The 19,106-nt window shown below is 26.0% G+C and overlaps 4 protein-coding genes across 6 annotated transcripts in view; 2 read left to right on the plus strand and 2 right to left on the minus strand.

Annotated features, from left to right (window-relative positions):
- Phyhd1 (Phytanoyl-CoA dioxygenase domain containing 1) overlaps window positions 1-3,928 on the plus strand; it is a 7,030-nt gene extending 3,102 nt beyond the window's left edge. Inside the window, exons 2-5 of one of the 2 annotated variants that reach the window (XM_017907285.1) lie at window positions 2,668-2,808; window positions 2,887-3,003; window positions 3,104-3,254; window positions 3,437-3,928. In XM_017907285.1, the coding sequence (XP_017762774.1) occupies window positions 2,668-2,808; window positions 2,887-3,003; window positions 3,104-3,254; window positions 3,437-3,855 (828 nt within the window). In that variant the 3' untranslated portion in view covers window positions 3,856-3,928. The remainder of the gene's footprint in view (window positions 1-2,667; window positions 2,809-2,886; window positions 3,004-3,103; window positions 3,255-3,436) is intronic. The other variant, XM_017907287.1, reaches the window with a different exon arrangement.
- On the minus strand, window positions 3,866-8,167 carry Swt1 (Swt1 RNA endoribonuclease). The gene is made up of 13 exons (XM_017907275.1): window positions 7,965-8,167; window positions 7,138-7,711; window positions 6,847-7,041; window positions 6,527-6,771; window positions 6,148-6,384; window positions 5,841-6,071; window positions 5,536-5,769; window positions 5,264-5,456; window positions 5,070-5,185; window positions 4,827-4,984; window positions 4,561-4,701; window positions 4,251-4,486; window positions 3,866-4,044 (listed from the first exon to the last, which is right to left on the minus strand). The coding sequence occupies exons 1-13, from the start codon at window positions 8,094-8,096 to the stop codon at window positions 3,944-3,946; spliced, it is 2,793 nt and encodes a 930-aa protein (XP_017762764.1). The 5' UTR covers window positions 8,097-8,167; the 3' UTR covers window positions 3,866-3,943.
- A 583-nt stretch (window positions 8,168-8,750) lies between these two features.
- On the plus strand, window positions 8,751-12,930 carry Nbr (exonuclease mut-7 homolog). 2 transcript variants are annotated; one of them, XM_017907296.1, is made up of 14 exons: window positions 8,751-8,901; window positions 8,972-9,112; window positions 9,311-9,495; window positions 9,601-9,839; window positions 9,902-10,083; window positions 10,154-10,345; window positions 10,411-10,608; window positions 10,688-10,837; window positions 10,922-11,200; window positions 11,285-11,433; window positions 11,518-11,946; window positions 12,069-12,259; window positions 12,353-12,675; window positions 12,808-12,930. In XM_017907296.1, exons 1-14 carry the CDS (start codon window positions 8,751-8,753, stop codon window positions 12,834-12,836), a joined length of 2,838 nt encoding a protein of 945 aa, XP_017762785.1. In that variant the 3' UTR covers window positions 12,837-12,930. The 2 variants fall into 2 exon arrangements, with proteins under 2 accessions (XP_017762785.1, XP_017762784.1); XM_017907295.1 differs by having other exon boundaries at window positions 12,353-12,930.
- Window positions 12,931-14,371: 1,441 nt separating this feature from the next.
- Window positions 14,372-17,510, minus strand: Spg7 (SPG7 matrix AAA peptidase subunit, paraplegin). Its single transcript, XM_017907294.1, has 9 exons — window positions 17,379-17,510; window positions 16,998-17,279; window positions 16,693-16,921; window positions 16,285-16,590; window positions 16,036-16,204; window positions 15,601-15,953; window positions 15,025-15,521; window positions 14,821-14,946; window positions 14,372-14,597 (listed from the first exon to the last, which is right to left on the minus strand). Exons 1-9 carry the CDS (start codon window positions 17,508-17,510, stop codon window positions 14,472-14,474), a joined length of 2,220 nt encoding a protein of 739 aa, XP_017762783.1. The 3' UTR covers window positions 14,372-14,471.
- Between the last annotated feature and the right edge of the window lie 1,596 nt (window positions 17,511-19,106).

Here is a 19,106-nt window from a genome sequence, read left to right on the forward strand (position 1 = left end):
TATAAAAGTAATTATTATAATTTTCTATAAAACATATAGAAGAGCCAAAATTTACTATGTTATAATTCTATTTTATGTAGATGAATTGCTACATTAATGTTTACACATCACAATTGAAAATAAAATTTGATAAAGATAAATTCAGAAGAAACAAACAAACAAATATAATGAAAATATAATTCATCCAAGAACTTATATTCATTCAAGCAATCATACGCTGCATTATATTAAGATTCCGGTTAAGAAAAGTGACAATTAGACGGCCAAGAGAGGCCAACGAACATTATGTCGTATATCTGGACGAGGAAACATAGTTCTTGTTTTTCCCACGCAATTTCGAAAAATGGATATACGCCGCAGTTGAAAAGTTAATTTCTTTAATGGAATATTAAAATCAGTTTAAGAGACTTCAATTAACAACATCATTTAACAGAATAAGTTAATAATTAGATATGTAATTATTCTTTTCACAAATGATGCGTTTGATTTTTTTATGATTACAGAGAATCATTTATCGCACTAAGTGATATATTATTTATGTAGGTGTGAATTTTCAGTTAGTAAAGAAATTAAGTATTTTTTAATTCAATATCGACAGAAAAGCAGGTGGACTGAAAATGAAAACATAAGAAATTCGATGAAGTGACTATGATAAAATAAAGACTTTATATCATTTATAATTATATGTATAAAATTTTGTATAACTAATAATAATTAAATTAACATAAATTGTTTTAAATGTATCACTCTAACATACCCTAAAACACGGTAAGAAATCAATAAAGTTATAATTTCATAATCGATGCATGGACAGTTTAACGTGAGAATACGATATGGTATATTTGTAATCGTAACTTAACATTAAGGTACAATAAGTAAAGTATTGCGCGCATTGTACAAAATAGAAGATTAATGCGCACATTCTGTTCTATATACCATGCTTCTTTATTGAAAATCCTCTCTTCTCATTGCAACAATCCTTTCGTTTTTCACTATTTTTTTCCTTTTTCCAGACTAAAATGTAGTTAAAAGTGAAATTATACATCAGAATATTATATGACAATCATCAAAAACTTTTTTTTCCTTTCAAAAGATGTTTTTATTTAACTTTGGATTAATACTGCAAATTTCATATTGCCAGATATATCTTGATTAATTTGCAGTGGAATAACATTCAATGATTCTGAAAATGATCTACGTAATTATCATTTTATTTCCAAATACTATGATATTTACAATATGAAATAATAAATATATTTATTCGAAACCATAAATGAACCAATAAAATCACTTACTTCCTTTTTTAATATAATTTTTCAAATATAATGTAAAATAATTGACAAATTCAATTTTACTAATTTGTTCATTTTTTTTTTCTTCCTTTTTTTTATTATGCTATTGAATATAAGATTTGTATTTCAACAAAGAATTGTCTCCAAATGATTCGACATCGTAAGGCATAATCTACAATAGCATGAGACTGACATGCGCAGTATACATTTAAACGTGCTATGATTACTAAGAACAAAGACTCGTTATCAATGGTAATTTATCGCTACGAAATTAATCTACGATCTGACGATCTACAATTATCTCTATGCTTGTTTCTTCTGGAGATATTTAATCATTAAATAAGAAATTGATTGAAAGAACAATCTAGAATATGAACTGAATCACATTTTTAATGAACATGTAAGATCTGGGCTCGCAGACTCGTGAAACGCGGAAGGTTGCAACATGACCATTCACGGAGAAGAATGGACGCCCACGTGCACGCCTTTCTATTTCTGAATTCTGAACTCGCCGATTCACGCTTATTCGCCTGATTCATCCGTAATATTGGAGGAATTTTTTAGTACTACCACAAATTTCACGATATATGTAATTAAATTGCAGTAAAGGAAAAGAATCAGTTTTTCTGTAGACTATAAGTAGATTATGAAATTCTTTAATATTTGATTTAAATATTTAAAAAAAATGTTCCGGTTCAATTATGATCATGTCGTTGTAGAATCACGTTCCGCTCAATTATTCAACTATTTTATAAATTAATTTATTAATTTATTTCTTTTTTTTCTTTTTAATACATTAACTGTATATAATCTGTAAATAATTCTTTATTTTTTTAATAATCCTACATGTAAGCATAAATGAATTTAAAAAATAAATAAATAAATTAATAAAAGGATAAAGACTAACAAAAAAGGTTTAATTTTCTACATATTTTACCTAAGTAAGTTTTGTTTTTCTTTTTGTAAGTTTTGCTATTGAAAAGGTACAAATAATTATCATAAATAGCAACAGATATAATAAAATTTTAGTAAATAATTAAATTAATAATATTTTGAAAATATAAGAAAAACAGACCCTAATCAAACTTGATGTATTTACTAAACTGTTTATATGTACATACATATGCAATGTACATATATACGAGTATATAACCAACAAACGAATGTTTATAAACGTATGAATTATATTAATAATATATATTATCAAATATATTTTGTTTTATTAAGAGGTGGTAAGAAGAAATACTTATTATTTGTACGAAAAAAAAATATTAAATTTTTGATTGAGTTATTAAAAAATAATTAAATAATTTAAATCAAGAATTATGATTAATTATATAATTAGCAACCAAATAAAATACTTTAATTTTTATAGTTTGAAAAAAATGGCTTTGTTGTCCTGGAAGACTTCTTTCAACCAGAAGAAATTGACGAACTCAAATTTTGCGGCGAAGAATTCACTAATAATTTACCTCCCGAAAGTGAAAGAAAAATTTTTAATACAATAGAATCACAGGTACATTAAATAAAAAAGTATATTTTATCCATTAAATACCATTGACACGTGCTTATATCTTAAATTTATTTACTATAGCAGAGCAAAGATAAATATTTTCTGGATAGCGCTAACAAGATTAGTGTATTTTTCGAATCCGAAGCCCTAGACAATGATGGGAAGTTAAAAGTTCATCCTCGAATATCCTTAAACAAGGTATAATAAAAAATAAACTTTAATTTAAAGAAAACAATAAACATTTATAATTATTATGTATTTATTCAAATATTGATTGTTCTTTTTGTTACAATTGTAGATAGGTCATGCCCTTCATTGGCTTCATCCCACGTTCAAGAAGTATACTTTCGACGAAAGAGTTAAAGAAACAGTTTTTCAATTGGATTATGAAGAACCGGCTGTTTGTCAATCAATGTACATTTACAAAAATCCACATATCGGATCAGAAGGTACATTGAAACAAATTAGATTATTACAAATAAAACCAAAAATGTTTCTTGTCATCGCTTCCTCGTAAATTACTTTTGCCCTTAAAAGTTACATCACAAAAGTTCTTATTTTTATGATGTTTAAATTAAGTTAACTTATTTTTAATTTAATTTTTAACAACTAAGTATAATATTTTTTGCAGTGATCATGCATCAAGATGCAACATATTTATATACTGATCCTGTAAAACTAGTTGGTTTTTGGATTGCTTTAGAAGACGCTACTCAAGAAAATGGATGTCTGTGGATCGCACCAGGTTCTCATCGAAGCGGTGTTCATCGACGTTACGTAAGGAATAAGAATCCAGATTCCAAAGAATTATTGGTCTACGACAAAGCTGCACCATGTTATCAACTTAGTAATTTTCGGCCAGTACCAGTTAGCAAAGGAACCTGCATTCTCATTCATGGACAAGTAGTACATTTCTCGTATCCAAATAAAAATAACAAATCAAGGCATGCTTACACATTTCATGTAATTGAGACGCATCATACCTCCTATTCGAAAGAAAACTGGTTACAGCCACCTTCAGAGGGATTTCCAAAGTTATACAGAAATTAAATTTACAAAGATAACGCCCAATTATCAGAATATTGACAAATTGTTCCATTGAAGATTAAATTGCTTTATTGGAGATTAAATTGTTTTATTAAAGATTGCCAGGGAACATAATTTCATACGTATCACTATTCTGGCTGTGCATTTTTATTTTCCACGTTGTACAAAAATTACTTCTTGTATTATATAGAACTGTTAATAAAAATGTTTAAGATATTTTTAGTTTGTTTAAAAATATACCATTTACCATAAAAGTGTATTATAGTCATACTATACTATATAATTATGAAACTTAGACTAATATTTAACAAAACTTGTACATGTACTTTGTAAACAAACGAGTGCAACTGAATTCAAAAGAACCTTAGTAGTTAGTTTATACATATACGGTTATGTACATTTATAGCTTGCTAATCTACAAAAGTGAGTACTGAGTTCTTGCAGTTGTCGCAAACCTCTAGTTAGAATATCTTCCTTTCGTTTTATGCAACAATATATATCAAGAGGCACTAAATCAATGTCAATCAATTTCATTGCTGCTGGAGCAGACTCAGGTAGAAATGTTATCAATGTTTGATGTAAATTTGTTAATGATCGATAATCTATACAAGAACTTTTAACTTGCTCTGTTACACTACAATAATACATAATTATTACAAAGAATGCGTGTAAAATATTTCTTAAATAATTTATTAATAAATAACTTACGCGCTCAGACTACATAATAGTTTATTTACATTTGCTGCAAGTTCTGGTTGTATTTGTTTTACATAATCTATAGGTGGAAGTGGATTTGGAATATTATATTGAAAACTGCAAGGCATTCCTACCACTTCAGCCGCCATTCCACTGTATAATAATAATAATAAAAAGCATGTTAGTAACACATTATAAATAAATATTACTAATTATAATTATATTAATGTGATATAATATAATAACAATATAATGATATTGTTAATTATAGAATTTACCACATGTCACGAGCATAAACATATGCCATTTCAAAATACTGAAAAGCTTTTTGTGCTCTACATTCTTGTTCCTCAATATTGTTTTCGATTCCAATTGCGTCACATAATTTTTGATTATTTATCCGAGACTCATAATCTTGACATTTTTCTTTCAACTCCTAGAAGACAATAATATTATAAATACAAATTATTCCGAAATATTTTAATACAATATTAGTAGAAAAAAATTATGAGATAAATTACATCAATCTTTCTAGAAATTCGTAACATTAAATCTGAATGTTTGTCTATATTAACCATCTGTATCAAGTCGCTGCACTTATTCAAAATATAACTATTTTCTTTTAAAGACCTTTTGCCTGAAAAAGAAATATTTGTTCATTAATAAACATTTTCCGGAAAAAAAATGATTGTTACTGAAATAATATTAAAATTACCAGTTGTATTTTCAAATATTTCTAACAGTTCTTTCATAATAACTCCTGCTTTTCTTCGAAATGACTCACTTATAGCAGCTATCCAATGTTTTACAGCACATTTTAAAACAGTTACAGTTGTCCAAGGTGGTCTTATAACAACATACTTTTCCCAAGATTCTCCATATAATGTATACATTTCTTTGCTGACTATCTGTACCAAAATTTATTATCTATTGCCATACACCTATGTCTTGTACTTTCTAATCGTATTAAATCTTGTTTATACTTACTACTGTCAGAAAGTCTCTTGTAACACTTTTTATATCCTCATATATTTCATCTGATAAATACAGTTCCTGACTTAGAATTGATGTAGTATCATTATTAAAATGAGATATTGACTCATTTATAAAGGTAGTAGCATTGAGATAATCGATTTTTTCGAGGGGATCATTCCTCCCAAGTGTGACAATATCATAAATCATAGCTTTGTTGCAGAGATTCATATCATATGATAATAAGACCTAAATAATAAGGAATAACAATTTTAAATAACACTGAAATTTTACAATTACTTACAGAATAAATAACTTACCACGGATTTCCCTAAATCTCGAATTTGTAAACAAGTCTGTAAAATTTCATCATCTGGACAGTCAACAGAAAATTTTACTTTATTTCTTGCGACGTCTTCTGATGTTTGTCCTATAATATATGGTTCTTTAGAAGAAAAAAGTTTGTGAATATAATTTATAGCTTTTCTGGCTTTAACACACAATGTTGTTGATTTTGATTTGCCATTATCATCTTTAATATAATCAAGCTCCTACAATCAAAAATTTACGAAATTAAAAAATTTAAAAAAGTAACAAGATAAATAAAAAGTATAAAGGATTATTTACACGTATGACAGTCCATGGTACCACAATTATTGAATGATCATAACTTTTGAAAGTAGTTTCTCTTGCCAAATCAATAGCATTGATATTTGATAAGAACACATTTGTATCAACAACAATATACAGATACTTTCTTGTTTGTTGCTCCATCAATAAGGCATACTTTGAAGTACTGCAAGGTATATTACAGGATGTATGCAAATTATTTCCTGAACAAAGTTGTGTTCTAACAGCTTGAACCTAAGTGACATAAGCATGTTATACTATAGTAACTTAAAATATATAATTTCTTCTATTATGTTTTTTTATACATCTATCATTTACTACAAACATTTGTTTACGACAACTGAATAAATATATTTATAAAAATACTTGACATTACTTCAAATGTAATTTTTTCATCTTCCAATGGTTCCCAATCCATTTCTTCATACAAAGAATTTTCATTGGATTGTTTTATTAAGTCATCTACAGTTGTTATTGATTTTTCAGACAAGTTTACTGTTTCCTCTCCTTTGCCAGTACATGAATTTTTATTAATAGAAATTTTATCATTTATAAATCTCTCTTTTAAACGTACTAGTCTAACTTCAACATTTTTATGAATGTTTGGTAATTTTTCCCCTACTGGCAGATAGAAAATGAAAAAAAATGAAAAATTATTTCTAGCTTATAATCTTATAAAAATATTACAATAATTACCAAATTTATCTAATGGAGAAGAACTTGCCAATGGAGAAGAAATATCATTCAAACTATCATATTTTGTTGTTAAGTTTTCCCTCAATTTTTCCATGCGCTCATTGCCTAAATTTACTTTTAACAACTTTTTACACTGCCTTTTCAACTTGGATTTTTTATTCTTCTTTTTATTCTGTAATTTCTTTTCTATTGTTGCTATTATATAACATAATTTAAATTAGTATTTCTCTATCTTAACTTCTTAACTAAATAAATAAAACAATATAGCATAATTTCTCTAATTATACTAACCAATGTTTGGACCTTTTTGTTCTTCTTTCTGATTTTTATTTTCTAAGGAAACCTTTGAAATAGTTTTTTGTTCATTTACATTTTGATTTCTTGATCGTGTTTTAATTGGTTTCTTTTGCCTATATATTGTATTTTTGTCTTCCTCTGCCTTTTTCGTTCTAGATTTATATTTTGGTGTTCTTTCCTCTATTTTTTCTAAAAGTATCTGCATTTGTGGCGTAGGAGTTACTTCTAAATTTAAATGAGTATCAGATTTTTGCACCCATGAACTAGATTTATCAAGCTTTTGAGGTGATAATTTTGCCATATCCTTAGTTGATTTAGAATTCTGAGCTTTAATACTATTCTTTTCCATTCTTTTTAACATTTTTTCACGAATTGCTTTCATCTGTGGAGTTTCTTTTCCTTCATTAGTTTTCTTTTGTGTTTGTTCAATAGAACGCTTATCAATAAGTTTCTTTCTTTTAGACATTTTTGCTTCAGATACATTATGTTCAGAAACAATAGACTGAACCTGGTTAATGTCATCTTTTTGTAATGATATTTTACGCCTTTTTGAACATCCAACTGAGTCCTTTGTAATGTAAACAATAAAATTGTTTGTAATTGTTCCACTTTTAATAAACAATTTATTACAATATAAATACAAAATGAAATATTATTAATCATGACTAAATTATTTATAAAAAGTATAACAACTTGAAGAATAAATGTAGCTTGTAAGTCTCTACAGATAAGAAAATATTATGAATCCAAAAGTACTAGTAATATATTATCAACTTTTTACTTCTATTAACACCAATAACAAAGGTAAAAAGCTAAAATACTTGTTCTGTTTGATCTCCTATTGGTTCTACCCAAGAAGATTGATTTGTTTTAACATTAAAATAGTAAACTCTATGCGGATGCGACTTTGAATTTAATACAATCCAATTTTCTGGCAGCTTATGTTTCATCATGTTTGAAATAGTCAAAGAACAAGGAAACTTGAATCCGAAGAAAATTCAATTCGACTTTAGAAAACACAAACTTTTTACTACGTATCATTACAATCTCTCCTATAACTAGTAATGATATAATAAGCGGTGACTGATCATAAACAAAATGTAAAGTCAACCATGTGTTCTAAAACGACAAATTTTAGAATCTGCATAGAAATCGTCTTAACGATTTCATTTTGTTTCGAAATATCTGTAAATTCTGTTATAAAGCTTTTTATTTATGATTGAATATAATTTGTTTAAAACTTTAAAGAAGATAGTCATAAAGAAGCTATTATTTTTTTAAACTTGCTCAATATCTAATTATAAATAGGAAATTTAATCGTATAGGGAATTTTATTATCATGCTTCATGCATATATACTATTGTAAACCTCAGAAATTTATCTTTCCCTTTTATACTAAATTGTTTCACCGAATTAACTTCCTTTTCTCAAACTATAATTTAAGGTAGCCGTGATAGTAAAAGATAAGTTGATGATTAAACAAGGAATAAGTAAAACGTACCAATTGAATTGTTTTTTATTAAGGGTAATAATTAGTAAACATAACATATTATTACTATTTATTACGCGTTTTATCAATATACTATTAATATATACCAACAGAAGCAATGTCAAACGAATTTCAAAACGCTCATCACATTGATAATTTATCAGTAGTAAAAGTTTCTGTAAATAATGATGAAGTTTTGACATTTTTCTCATATGTAGACGAAGCTACGAAGGAATGGCTTAAATCTTTGGAACATATATGGCAATTAAGTAAGTATACATTATACTATAATAATAGAATTTTTTATTTTTATTAATTATTTTTTATATATTTTTACAGGGAAGAAGGATAATGTTTTGAGCAAAACATTGGTAGAGTATTTTGAAAGTGCACCTAATCCATATTTGAGCACATTACGAATATTAGTAAATATATCAGATTTTAAACATATTAAAAAGAATTCATCTTTAGCATTCACAGGTTTATTTTTTAAAATAATTATATTACACAAATAGGTTATACTTATTAATGTGTAGAAATGTATAAATTTATTTGTTAATTGAGTAATATTACTAAAATTTGTTGAATACGTGGCTTTTATCGTAGTATTAATATTATATAAATTGTTATAAAAATACTATGATATTAGAGGTATTAATATATTTGTATGCATTATAGTCATAGAAGAATATGCAAAATGGTTAGAATTAAGAAAAGAAATGTACAAAGAGTTCCTGGTTCTAGATCTAAAACTAGCAACATTTCGATTGATCATTAAACAAAATAATATAGAATTAATTAAGATGGTTGCAATTACATATGATTTCATAGAACACAAAGAAAAATTTATTAATATTATAAAGGTATTATGATTTTATAAATATATTATAGTATTTTATAATATAAAATAAAGATATTATAATAATCAAGTTTAAAATTATTGTATTATAAATTCTATACTTTTACAGCAAATTATTCAAGAAAAAAAATACAAAGAAGCAGCACACTATGCAATTATATTGCAATTACAAAATTATTTTTCAAATCCAGAATCCTTAATAATGCCACTTATTCTACAGAATAAATTAGTAATTGTGGAAGATTTTCTAGCTAATTGTCCTGAATTACAGAAAGCTATAGTCTTGTATTTGGATAATTTAATTGGACCTGATAGTAGCCTGCATGTCCAGCTAAATAATATAATTATGTAAGTTTCACTATGTAAGTTAAAAAGATTTTAAGCATAATACTATTTTTAATATATTATAGAAAAAATAATATACCAGATGTAAAGATGTTTACAACAAACATAAAACCTATGACTAAACTAATAGCACGTTTTATCAAATTATATAACCTGCCACCAGAATTTTGTCCTAATTTAAATAAAAAAAGATGTGAAGGCGCCTTACGATTCCTCATACATAAACGTTATGTGGAACATAGTTTAAGTATGTTGATTTTTACATAATATAAGTCACCTAATAATGTGAATAAAATGTCAGCTATTTTTAAATCAAGGTACTGCTAGTTGGAGGGAGTTGGTACAAGATACAGTAGGAGATGATGAAGCGTTACAACTTGCTATGATAAGAATGTTAATTAATGACAAGGATGCAAATGAAGCTTTATATTGGGCAAAAAGATTTAATATACCTAAAAAAAATTGGCCATGGTCAATATCATATGAAGAGGAACTAAATGAATGTGAAGGTAATAATTATTCTTTATTATTGTTATTCCAACTATATACTATTTTACAAAATTTTATTATGTAGGTATAAATGAAGGAGCTTCAACCAGTAAGATGAATGATTGGGAAATTGACAATGGCCCTATAAATTATTATGAATTAAAATTATCAAGGGACTCTATTAAAGTAGTAAATAATCCTTGTAGTTTTGAAGAATTTCTCGATCATGGATTAAAAGATGTCTCTATTGTTGGTATCGATTCAGAATGGAAACCTTGCTTCGGTAATATTTTAAATCAATAAGTAAATTTCTTTTACTATATTATAATTTGTAAATTTATTTTTATTACATTAATTATTAGGTACAAAACAGATAGAATTAGCTTTAATACAAATAGCTACTATAAACAATGTATACATCTTAGATGTAACTACAATGGGAAATGAGTTGACAGAGTTATGGACTAAATTAGGATTAGTTCTGTTTCAAAACAGACATATTTTAAAACTCGGTAAATTTACTTTAGTTTTATATGAAAATAGTTCTGTTTTAAACGCAATTTATTTATCTATATTTTCATAAATTGATGATATAGGATTTGGTATAGCTCATGATACAACAGTTATACGTAATAGCATGCCTGCATTATCGAAAGTAAAATTACATGGGCAAGGGTTTCTAGATATCGTATGTTTATGGAAAAAATTGGTTGAAGATTATAAATTTGTTTTTCCATACGAGAATAATGAACAATTTACTAAACAAAATTTGAGTAAGCTTGTAGAACTGTGCTTTGGACAAAAATTGAATAAATCTGATCAGTTTTCTAATTGGGAGCAAAGGCCACTAAGAGAAAGTCAAATAATATATGCTGGTTAGTAATTCTTTTGTAATTTCTTTTAATAATATATACATACATAATAATCAAACATAATAATTATATATTATGACATTATAGCATTAGATGCCTATTGTTTATTAGAAATATATTCAGCATTAGAAATTCAATGTAGACATTTGGACATACCATTTTTTGATGTTTGCTGCGAAGTACAATGTATCCCACATCAATCACCAGAAAAAGATATAAAATGGCCTAAACAAAAGGTAAACTTTTGTATAAGTAATTAATTACTTATGTATTGTTTAGATTCCTTTGTAAACTTTTTCTTACTGTCCCATTTGATCAAGAGTAAGGGATTAAATCATAATAAACAACAAAATTTCCAAAGAGAATTACCATTAGAAAAGTCAAGAAGTTTTTGGAAACCAAAATACCAAAATTACAATTTTTTTAACAAACCAATGCAATCAACAATGTTGACAAAGCCCAGAAATTTAAATAAATCATATTACGTGAACACGTCGAAACCTGTAAGACAAATAAATTATGAAAGTAAAACACAAGAAACATGTAAAGAAGTGGTTAAATATAAATCTATGCCAATACATAATTGGCGTGTAGTTTGTGATTCAATGTTAGGTGGATTAATGAGCAAATTACGAATTTGTGGATGCGATTGTGTTCATTTTGCATTTGATCAGAACGGAGAACGATCTATCGAATTAGCAATTAGTGAACAAAGAGTGCTTTTAACTCAAACTAAAAAATATTTTAAAGTAAGTTCATAATCTTAATTAGCTTAAATAATAAAATAATAATTATTAATTATTAAATAATTTAAATAAATAATTATTAGACAATTATTAATTATTTTAACTATATTTAATATTCAATATAGTCTTTACAATACATACCACCTGAAGATTGTTACCAAGTACTGGCTAATACTCCCAAAGATCAGTTACGGGAGGTATTAAACTATTTTGGAGTTGTAATTACACAAAGAGATATATTTAGTCGATGCCAAGCATGTAATAGTGATGAATTTGCAAAAGTTCCAAAATTATTAATGAATGAACTCACGAAAAGGTTTATAAAATATTTTTTCTTTCTAGAACTTAGAACTTTCTAGAAGTTCATTAAACATGGAAACAATGTTAATAAACTTTTATAACTTTTCAGCTATGTTAAATTATCACGTAAAAATAATTATAGTATTTCCTTAAATCCAGTGGATTCTGTGGATAATACATATCATTTAAATGTAACAACAAATTCAAGGAGTAATGATTTGCAACATGATATATATACACACAATGAACTGCAATGTGAGGATCGTACGTGGATACTTAGTATGAATTCTGTGAATGTTGATACATGTTCAACAAAATACCAAACAAGAATACAAATTGATAAAGTACCAATAAAGGTGTTAAAGGATGTACAAATTTTTTATGTTTGTGAACGCTGTGGAAAGATATATTGGAATGGAACGCATTTAAAACGTACGCTCAAGAGTGATATTAAAGACCTTATTGTTTAAATATGAGTTTTAATTACCATTACATGTGATATAGTGTTTAAAGTAGTATTCTGACTATGAAAGCACAAATCAAAAATGTTATTATTTATTTCAGTTAATAACAACTGTTCCTATAATGTGTAATTAATAACAAATATACAGTTACTCGCGTTAATATTCGGACACAGTACTACCCCTGTACACATCGTTTCGTACACGAAAAAAACACAAAAGGAATGTACACATAAAAAATTTTTTCTAACAAAATTTAATTATACAATAAATTTTAAACAAGAGCCTTTCATGTTATATGTCATTTCTTTCAAGTCAAATATTCAAAAAAAGTGTAATTTCAATATAAAAATTTATAAAATACTCATTTTGTTGAATAAGAAAATTTAAACATTTCAAGACGTTGAAAATCATTTTTTTTAAATACTGTACAATTTTACTTTCTTTTTAGTTTCGTTTCTAATTCTAGTTTAGAATTTGTTGTTGCTTTTTACAGTTTCTATAATAAGTATTTTGCACTATTTGACCTTTATGCTTTGTAATAAAAATCAAAAGTACTTTGTATTTGCATCTTATATGCACTTTTTATTAGATTTTCTTTGAAAAGATGCATATACATGTTTATTCTTATCTAGAATACCATTAATGAATATCAATTTGACAATATCAACACAAACCCTCTGTTTTAAAGTTTCATTTTTTCTGTTTGAACTAAAAGTACAATATTCTTATTTAATTAAATATTATTATATTTTTGTTAAATGAGCAACATGATATTTGAATTATTTTTTCATTTACACAGCAAAAAATATAAAGGTAATACTTTGTCCGTATAATGTAACTGGATATTTAGTTTACTATATTTGTTTTCAAAAACTTTTAAATATTTGTAAAGACTTGTATAATCTTAAAAAGTTGCTGTCTTTTTATTTCTTGACATTAATTACTACTCATATTATTTTTTAATAAATTCATAATTCATCAATAAACCAAATTTTATACTTTTTTAAGACATCAAGAATATGTTATATACTTTACACTTGTTTCTATTATTTATAAAAAATAATATGCTGTAAACAGTGAAAATATAATAAAAGTATTCCTCTCGTATCTACTTCTAATAAATATCTATTTTTTTATATTCTTTTTTATTATAGTTTTTAATTAAAAATATGTTAAATAGTAGGACTGTTTTCAGTGACTTAAAAAAGGCAATGATATTTTAGTTTTAACAGTATATGATTTTTACGAAAAACGTAAATATATAGTATTTTGAAAATAGTTCAACATTAATTATAAAAATATACAATACAAAGATACATATTTTCATCTAAATGTTCAAATGTGACTGTTATTGCAGGTTCAAATAAATATGATTCTCTTTATATTTTATAACATTTGTTTAAAATATATTTCCGAATAAATTTTCAAATAAATCGAATACACTGTGTATAAAATGTATATATTATGTTTATATATTATAATAACATATTTTGTTATATGATACAGACATGAACATTTTTTTTTATATGTGACAAAGAGTCCTAAAAAAGGAAAAAGTAACATTTTATACTAAATAAATCAATTTTGAATTTTATTTTTTGGTTTCATCTTAAGGATTTTTTTTTAAAATTTGATTATTAGGTAACAGTTTTCTTTACTCTTTTATTCTTTGTGAAATGAACTACAAATCTTTTATGAAAGGTTTGTCCTATAGAACTTAATATTAGGTATCTATCAAAATGTGGTACGTATTATCAATTTTACTTATTCAATATCTGGGTTACATGTCTGAAGGTCCATAAGATCTTTTTTTCCAAAAGGTGGAGGACCAATTAATGCTTCTATATCCTTATATGTTAAGGTTTCCTTCTTCAAAAGTGTTTCAGCCAACTACAAATTTAGGTAAAGAGATTTGTTACATACATACTTCAGAAAACATTTGTAATTTCTAAACTACAATGAATTAATATTAAAAACTGCTTGAACAGATTAGAAATGAAACAGAGCTATAACATATAATTTAATAACTACTAACTGAAGAGATATTTTCGAATCCACAGGAAATTTCTAGAATATCTAATATTTAACTTATATATAGGATAATTATACATACTATTATCAATTTATCCCTATTATCTTGTAATAATTTTTCAGTCTTTTTATATGCTTCGATAATTATTCTTCGTACTTCTGCATCCATTAATCTTCCCAATTTCTTACTATATGGTTTTTTGTTCTTCTAGTTAATAAATTAAATTAAATGTATGAATTAATAACGTATTACCATTTTGTAAATTATGAATATGTAGTATCTTACTGTCGTTGTTAGTTCTTTGTCAAAGGAAACTAAACCCACAGACGGACTCATTCCAAATTGTTGCACTTGACGATACGCGATTTCTGTCACCTTTTCTAAATCATTCTGTGCACCAGTTGAAACTTTATTAAATATTATATTTTCTGCAACTCTACCACCTAACAATACACACATATATTCAAGGAGGTAGTCTGAAGTTTGAAGTTTCAGATTTGAATCGGAATACTGAGAAAATCCCAGACGTCTATTTGTTCTTGGTACTACTGTTACTTTAATTAGAGGTTTTGAATGTTCCAACAACCATGCTGCTAATGCATGACCAGCTTCGTGATAAACGATAGTTTTTTTTTCAGAAGGTGTCAATGTACTAGATCTTTTTACTGTGCCACCTAATACTTTATCAATTGCATACATAAGATCATTATTGTCAACTTTAACTTTTTTCTCACTTGCTGCATGTAATGCAGCCTCATTGCAAATATTTGCTATATCAGCTCCTTCAAAAATATTATTTAAAGTAAAAATATTAAAAAAGATTTCAATTACTAATAATTACTAATAATTGTAATAACATACCACTAAAACCTGGAGTAAGATGAGCTAAATATTTACTATACTGGTTTGGTTTGCCTTCCAATGATAATGACTGGAGATGATACTCAAAAATTTGTTCTCTCTCTTGCAAGGTAGGAAGATCAATTAAAATATGTCTATCAAATCTACCACATCTTAATAAAGCTTTATCTAAAACTTCCGATCTATTTGTTGAGGCCAGAATAATAACATCTTTTGCTGCTATCATTCCATCCATTTCTACTAAAAGCTGATTTAATGTTCTCTCTGATTCACTGTTGCTACCTTCAACATATGAATCTGCCCGTTTCTTGCCTATTGCATCAATTTCATCTATATAAATAATACTAGGAGCTCTTGAAAAACAAATAATATGAAAATATGTTCAAATGAATTAATAATATTATTGTCTTAATTGAGAAAAATTATTAGTAAAACCTTTTTTTAGCTTCTGCAAATAAATCTCTTACACGTGCAGCACCTAATCCACCTATTAGTTCAGTGAATTCAGATCCATTCATAGATAAAAATGGAACACTTGCTTCAGTTGCAACAGCTTTAGCTAAAAGTGTTTTACCACAACCTGGTGGTCCTAACAGTAGGGCTCCTAAAAATATATTGAATGCATTATAGAAGAAAATATTTCAAAGCAATTACAGATTTTTAAATTATGAACACTTAAAATACCTTTAGGTACTTTAGCACCAAGTTTCGTATATTTTTCAGAGTTTTTAAGATAATCAACAAATTCCATGACTTCTATTTTGGCTTCTTTTAAACCAGCCACATCTTTAAAATGAACACCTTTGCCAAGAAAAGGTTCTACTAATGTATAGTTTGCTTTACTAAAAGGCATAATGTTACTCAATGATTTCTTGACCAGAGGATGACGATAAACCGCATATGCACCAGCAAAGAAGATCGCCCATAACAACAATGATGACATAGCTAATTTCGTATTATTCTGAACATATCTAATTGAAATTCCATCCTCTAAAAATTATTTAATGGATTTCAATACAGTAACAATAAAAAGATTATACTTCAAAATAAAATAATATATATTATTCTTCCAAATATATTTAATAATCATACCTGTTTTAATGCCAACACGTTTTTCTATAGCTCTAATTTGATCCTCAACAGAATTGAGATCACGGTTATTTTTAATTACAATGTATCGATAATCGAGTGATTTTCCTTTATATGTAGCACCAGGTTTCACTATAATTTGCATATCAAATGGACGTATTATAATTTCTTGAACTTGTCCTTTCAAAAGTAATTCATGTATAAAATCAGGCCATGGTATTACTACAGCTGACTGACATAAAATAATACAGTGTACAAGTATCTCTTTTCAACTGACAATTATTTACAAATTTATATTATACACTTACATTATTGAGAGATATTGAAACAAATACTAAGTAAGTTAACATTATAAATGAGAGCACGGAAAATATTTTCACTGCAAAGAGTACTGACTCATTAGGGTCATTTGATTTATCCTTTTTAGGATCTTTATTAGATTCTGTAGGATCATTTGGTTGCTGATAATAAATAGAACTTGTGCTAAAATTTCTTGCATTACACAAACTTGGAAAATAAATTCCAAAACTTTGATTTTTTGAATGTAATAGCGGTATTTGCATTAATTTCTTAGTTTTTATTCCATATAACTAAAACAAATTTTTTCATAATAATTAAATATAATTAATGTAAAATTAAATCATTAAAATAATTATCCGATATGAGAATGAAAAGCATAACCTATTTACCTGGTACGTAAGATTAATATTTGTAGACATGGTGTTACATATTTTATATTTATTTAGATTATATTTGAACACAGATCCAAGAAGTTTTTGTGAAACGACATATTGTCGCTTTGAATGTATAAAATTTTGCATATTTGTATCATGCAATTTGAAATCACACGTAAAAATCTATTAACATCACCAATATATAAGCCACAACTAAAGATTTGTTATAAATAATTTTAATGGTAATGATATTGGCAAAGTACCAAACATTTAATATGACAAACTGCGTCAGATTGTAATTTATTCCAAAAATACAAAAATAATATATCACTTGCAGCTATAAAAGTTAATATGTAATTTGTACCTTTCATATGTAAGTATTCGAAAAGAATAAATTTACACATTTTTCTTAAACTCTATTAATTACGTTTATTGATAGAGCTTACCGAATAGGATTTAACTATAATATTTCAATAACTACACAAATGTTTAGCATAGTTTAATTTGTAAAAAATGTTACAATAATTGAAAATTTCACAAACATTTTAATTAATACTTAATAAAATTAAATAAACATAATTTATGTGATTAATAACAATATTAAATTAATAAAAATAAAAATTATGCAACTTGTATTAAATAATGATATAGCGACATCTTCTAGTAAAAAAAAGAAACAAATGCTGATGATATTACTATGATTTTATATAATCAAGTCGATAATATATCAGCGATAGATAATATCAAAACATTAAAAATTTATAAATTGTTTTAAATAAAACTCATTATGTGGTGCTGATATCAGTTGTACTGTTTAATTTTCACATAATTATAAAACAAGCATAGCCAGTTACATAAAAAAGCATCAGTTACATAAAAAAAATTATTAAATTATTAAAATTATTAAAAAATAAATTTCTATGAGAAATACATTATTAGGTAATATTTTTTATAATTAATTAAGTACATTCTGCTATTAAATCTTCTTTTTTTAAATTTAGACGTATATAATAAAATATGTATATAAATCGGTATTCGTTATTCAGTGCTAAGAAAATTACAATTTCCTCGAAAATAATATATCATAAGCTGTCATAAAACCAGTGATGTAATATTTTATTTGAAAAATAGACATTTACGGAAAAATTCACCGTAATCATAGAATATAAAAGAATTAGAAGTGAGAGGAAAAAAATAGAAAAAGAATGAAAAAGGAAAGAGAAAAGGAGAGGATGGGGAGAATGGTGGAAACTGGCTGAATATTTTTACCCAAGCCTGTTAACTACACTCTGTTATTTTATCTCACGTACGCAGTTTTTCCACCACTACGATGCCGTTACGCAGGAATATAAGTTTTAAGGCGTGTTTTGATAGCGTCAGGGTGTGTCAGCTGGGGCTTCCTACCTAATGGATCACTTCTTCGTTTATTCGTTCATACTTTTTGAAGTATATAGCCCCATGATACTGCAAACATTACGATAATTTTAGTTATATTATAATTATTTGCAAATTTCATTATATAAACGTAATGAAGAAATCAATTTAAGTATTTGTTAAAAATCAAAATTAATTTTAAGTAAAGCATTATTCACTTTAATTTATTGTTATTAAAATTCAATCATGCGTTATCATATAGAATTGTTTAAAAAATTTATTTTAAAAGATAGATAATTTATTAAATTGATACATACTTATTGTTATGCCTATAATTATTACATGTCTGACTGCAATTATAACTACTAC

Source organism: Eufriesea mexicana, unplaced genomic scaffold, assembly GCF_001483705.2.
Source record: "Eufriesea mexicana isolate 0111107269 unplaced genomic scaffold, ASM148370v2 scaffold7569, whole genome shotgun sequence".
NCBI lineage: Eukaryota > Metazoa > Arthropoda > Insecta > Hymenoptera > Apidae > Eufriesea > Eufriesea mexicana.

Bases quoted from the DNA above. Each gene is read 5' to 3' on its own strand.
- Swt1 (XM_017907275.1), bottom strand. From the start codon at position 8,096: ATGATGAAACATAAGCTGCCAGAAAATTGGATTGTATTAAATTCAAAG. The intron at 6,385-6,526 runs GTAATGTCAAGT...TATGTCACTTAG, and splicing joins ATGAAAAAATTACATTTGAA to GTTCAAGCTGTTAGAACACA. The intron at 5,457-5,535 runs GTAAGTATAAAC...ATTTTGGTACAG, and splicing joins CAAGAGACTTTCTGACAGTA to ATAGTCAGCAAAGAAATGTA.
- Nbr (XM_017907295.1), top strand. From the start codon at position 8,751: ATGTCAAACGAATTTCAAAACGCTCATCACATTGATAATTTATCAGTA. The intron at 10,609-10,687 runs GTAATATTTTAA...ATTAATTATTAG, and splicing joins AGAATGGAAACCTTGCTTCG to GTACAAAACAGATAGAATTA. The intron at 11,947-12,068 runs GTAAGTTCATAA...TATTCAATATAG, and splicing joins AAACTAAAAAATATTTTAAA to TCTTTACAATACATACCACC.
- Spg7 (XM_017907294.1), bottom strand. From the start codon at position 17,510: ATGCAAAATTTTATACATTCAAAGCGACAATATGTCGTTTCACAAAAA. The intron at 16,205-16,284 runs GTATTTTAAGTG...ATATATTTTTAG, and splicing joins TGGTGCTAAAGTACCTAAAG to GAGCCCTACTGTTAGGACCA. The intron at 15,954-16,035 runs GTTTTACTAATA...TTGTTTTTCAAG, and splicing joins TTTGCAGAAGCTAAAAAAAG to AGCTCCTAGTATTATTTATA.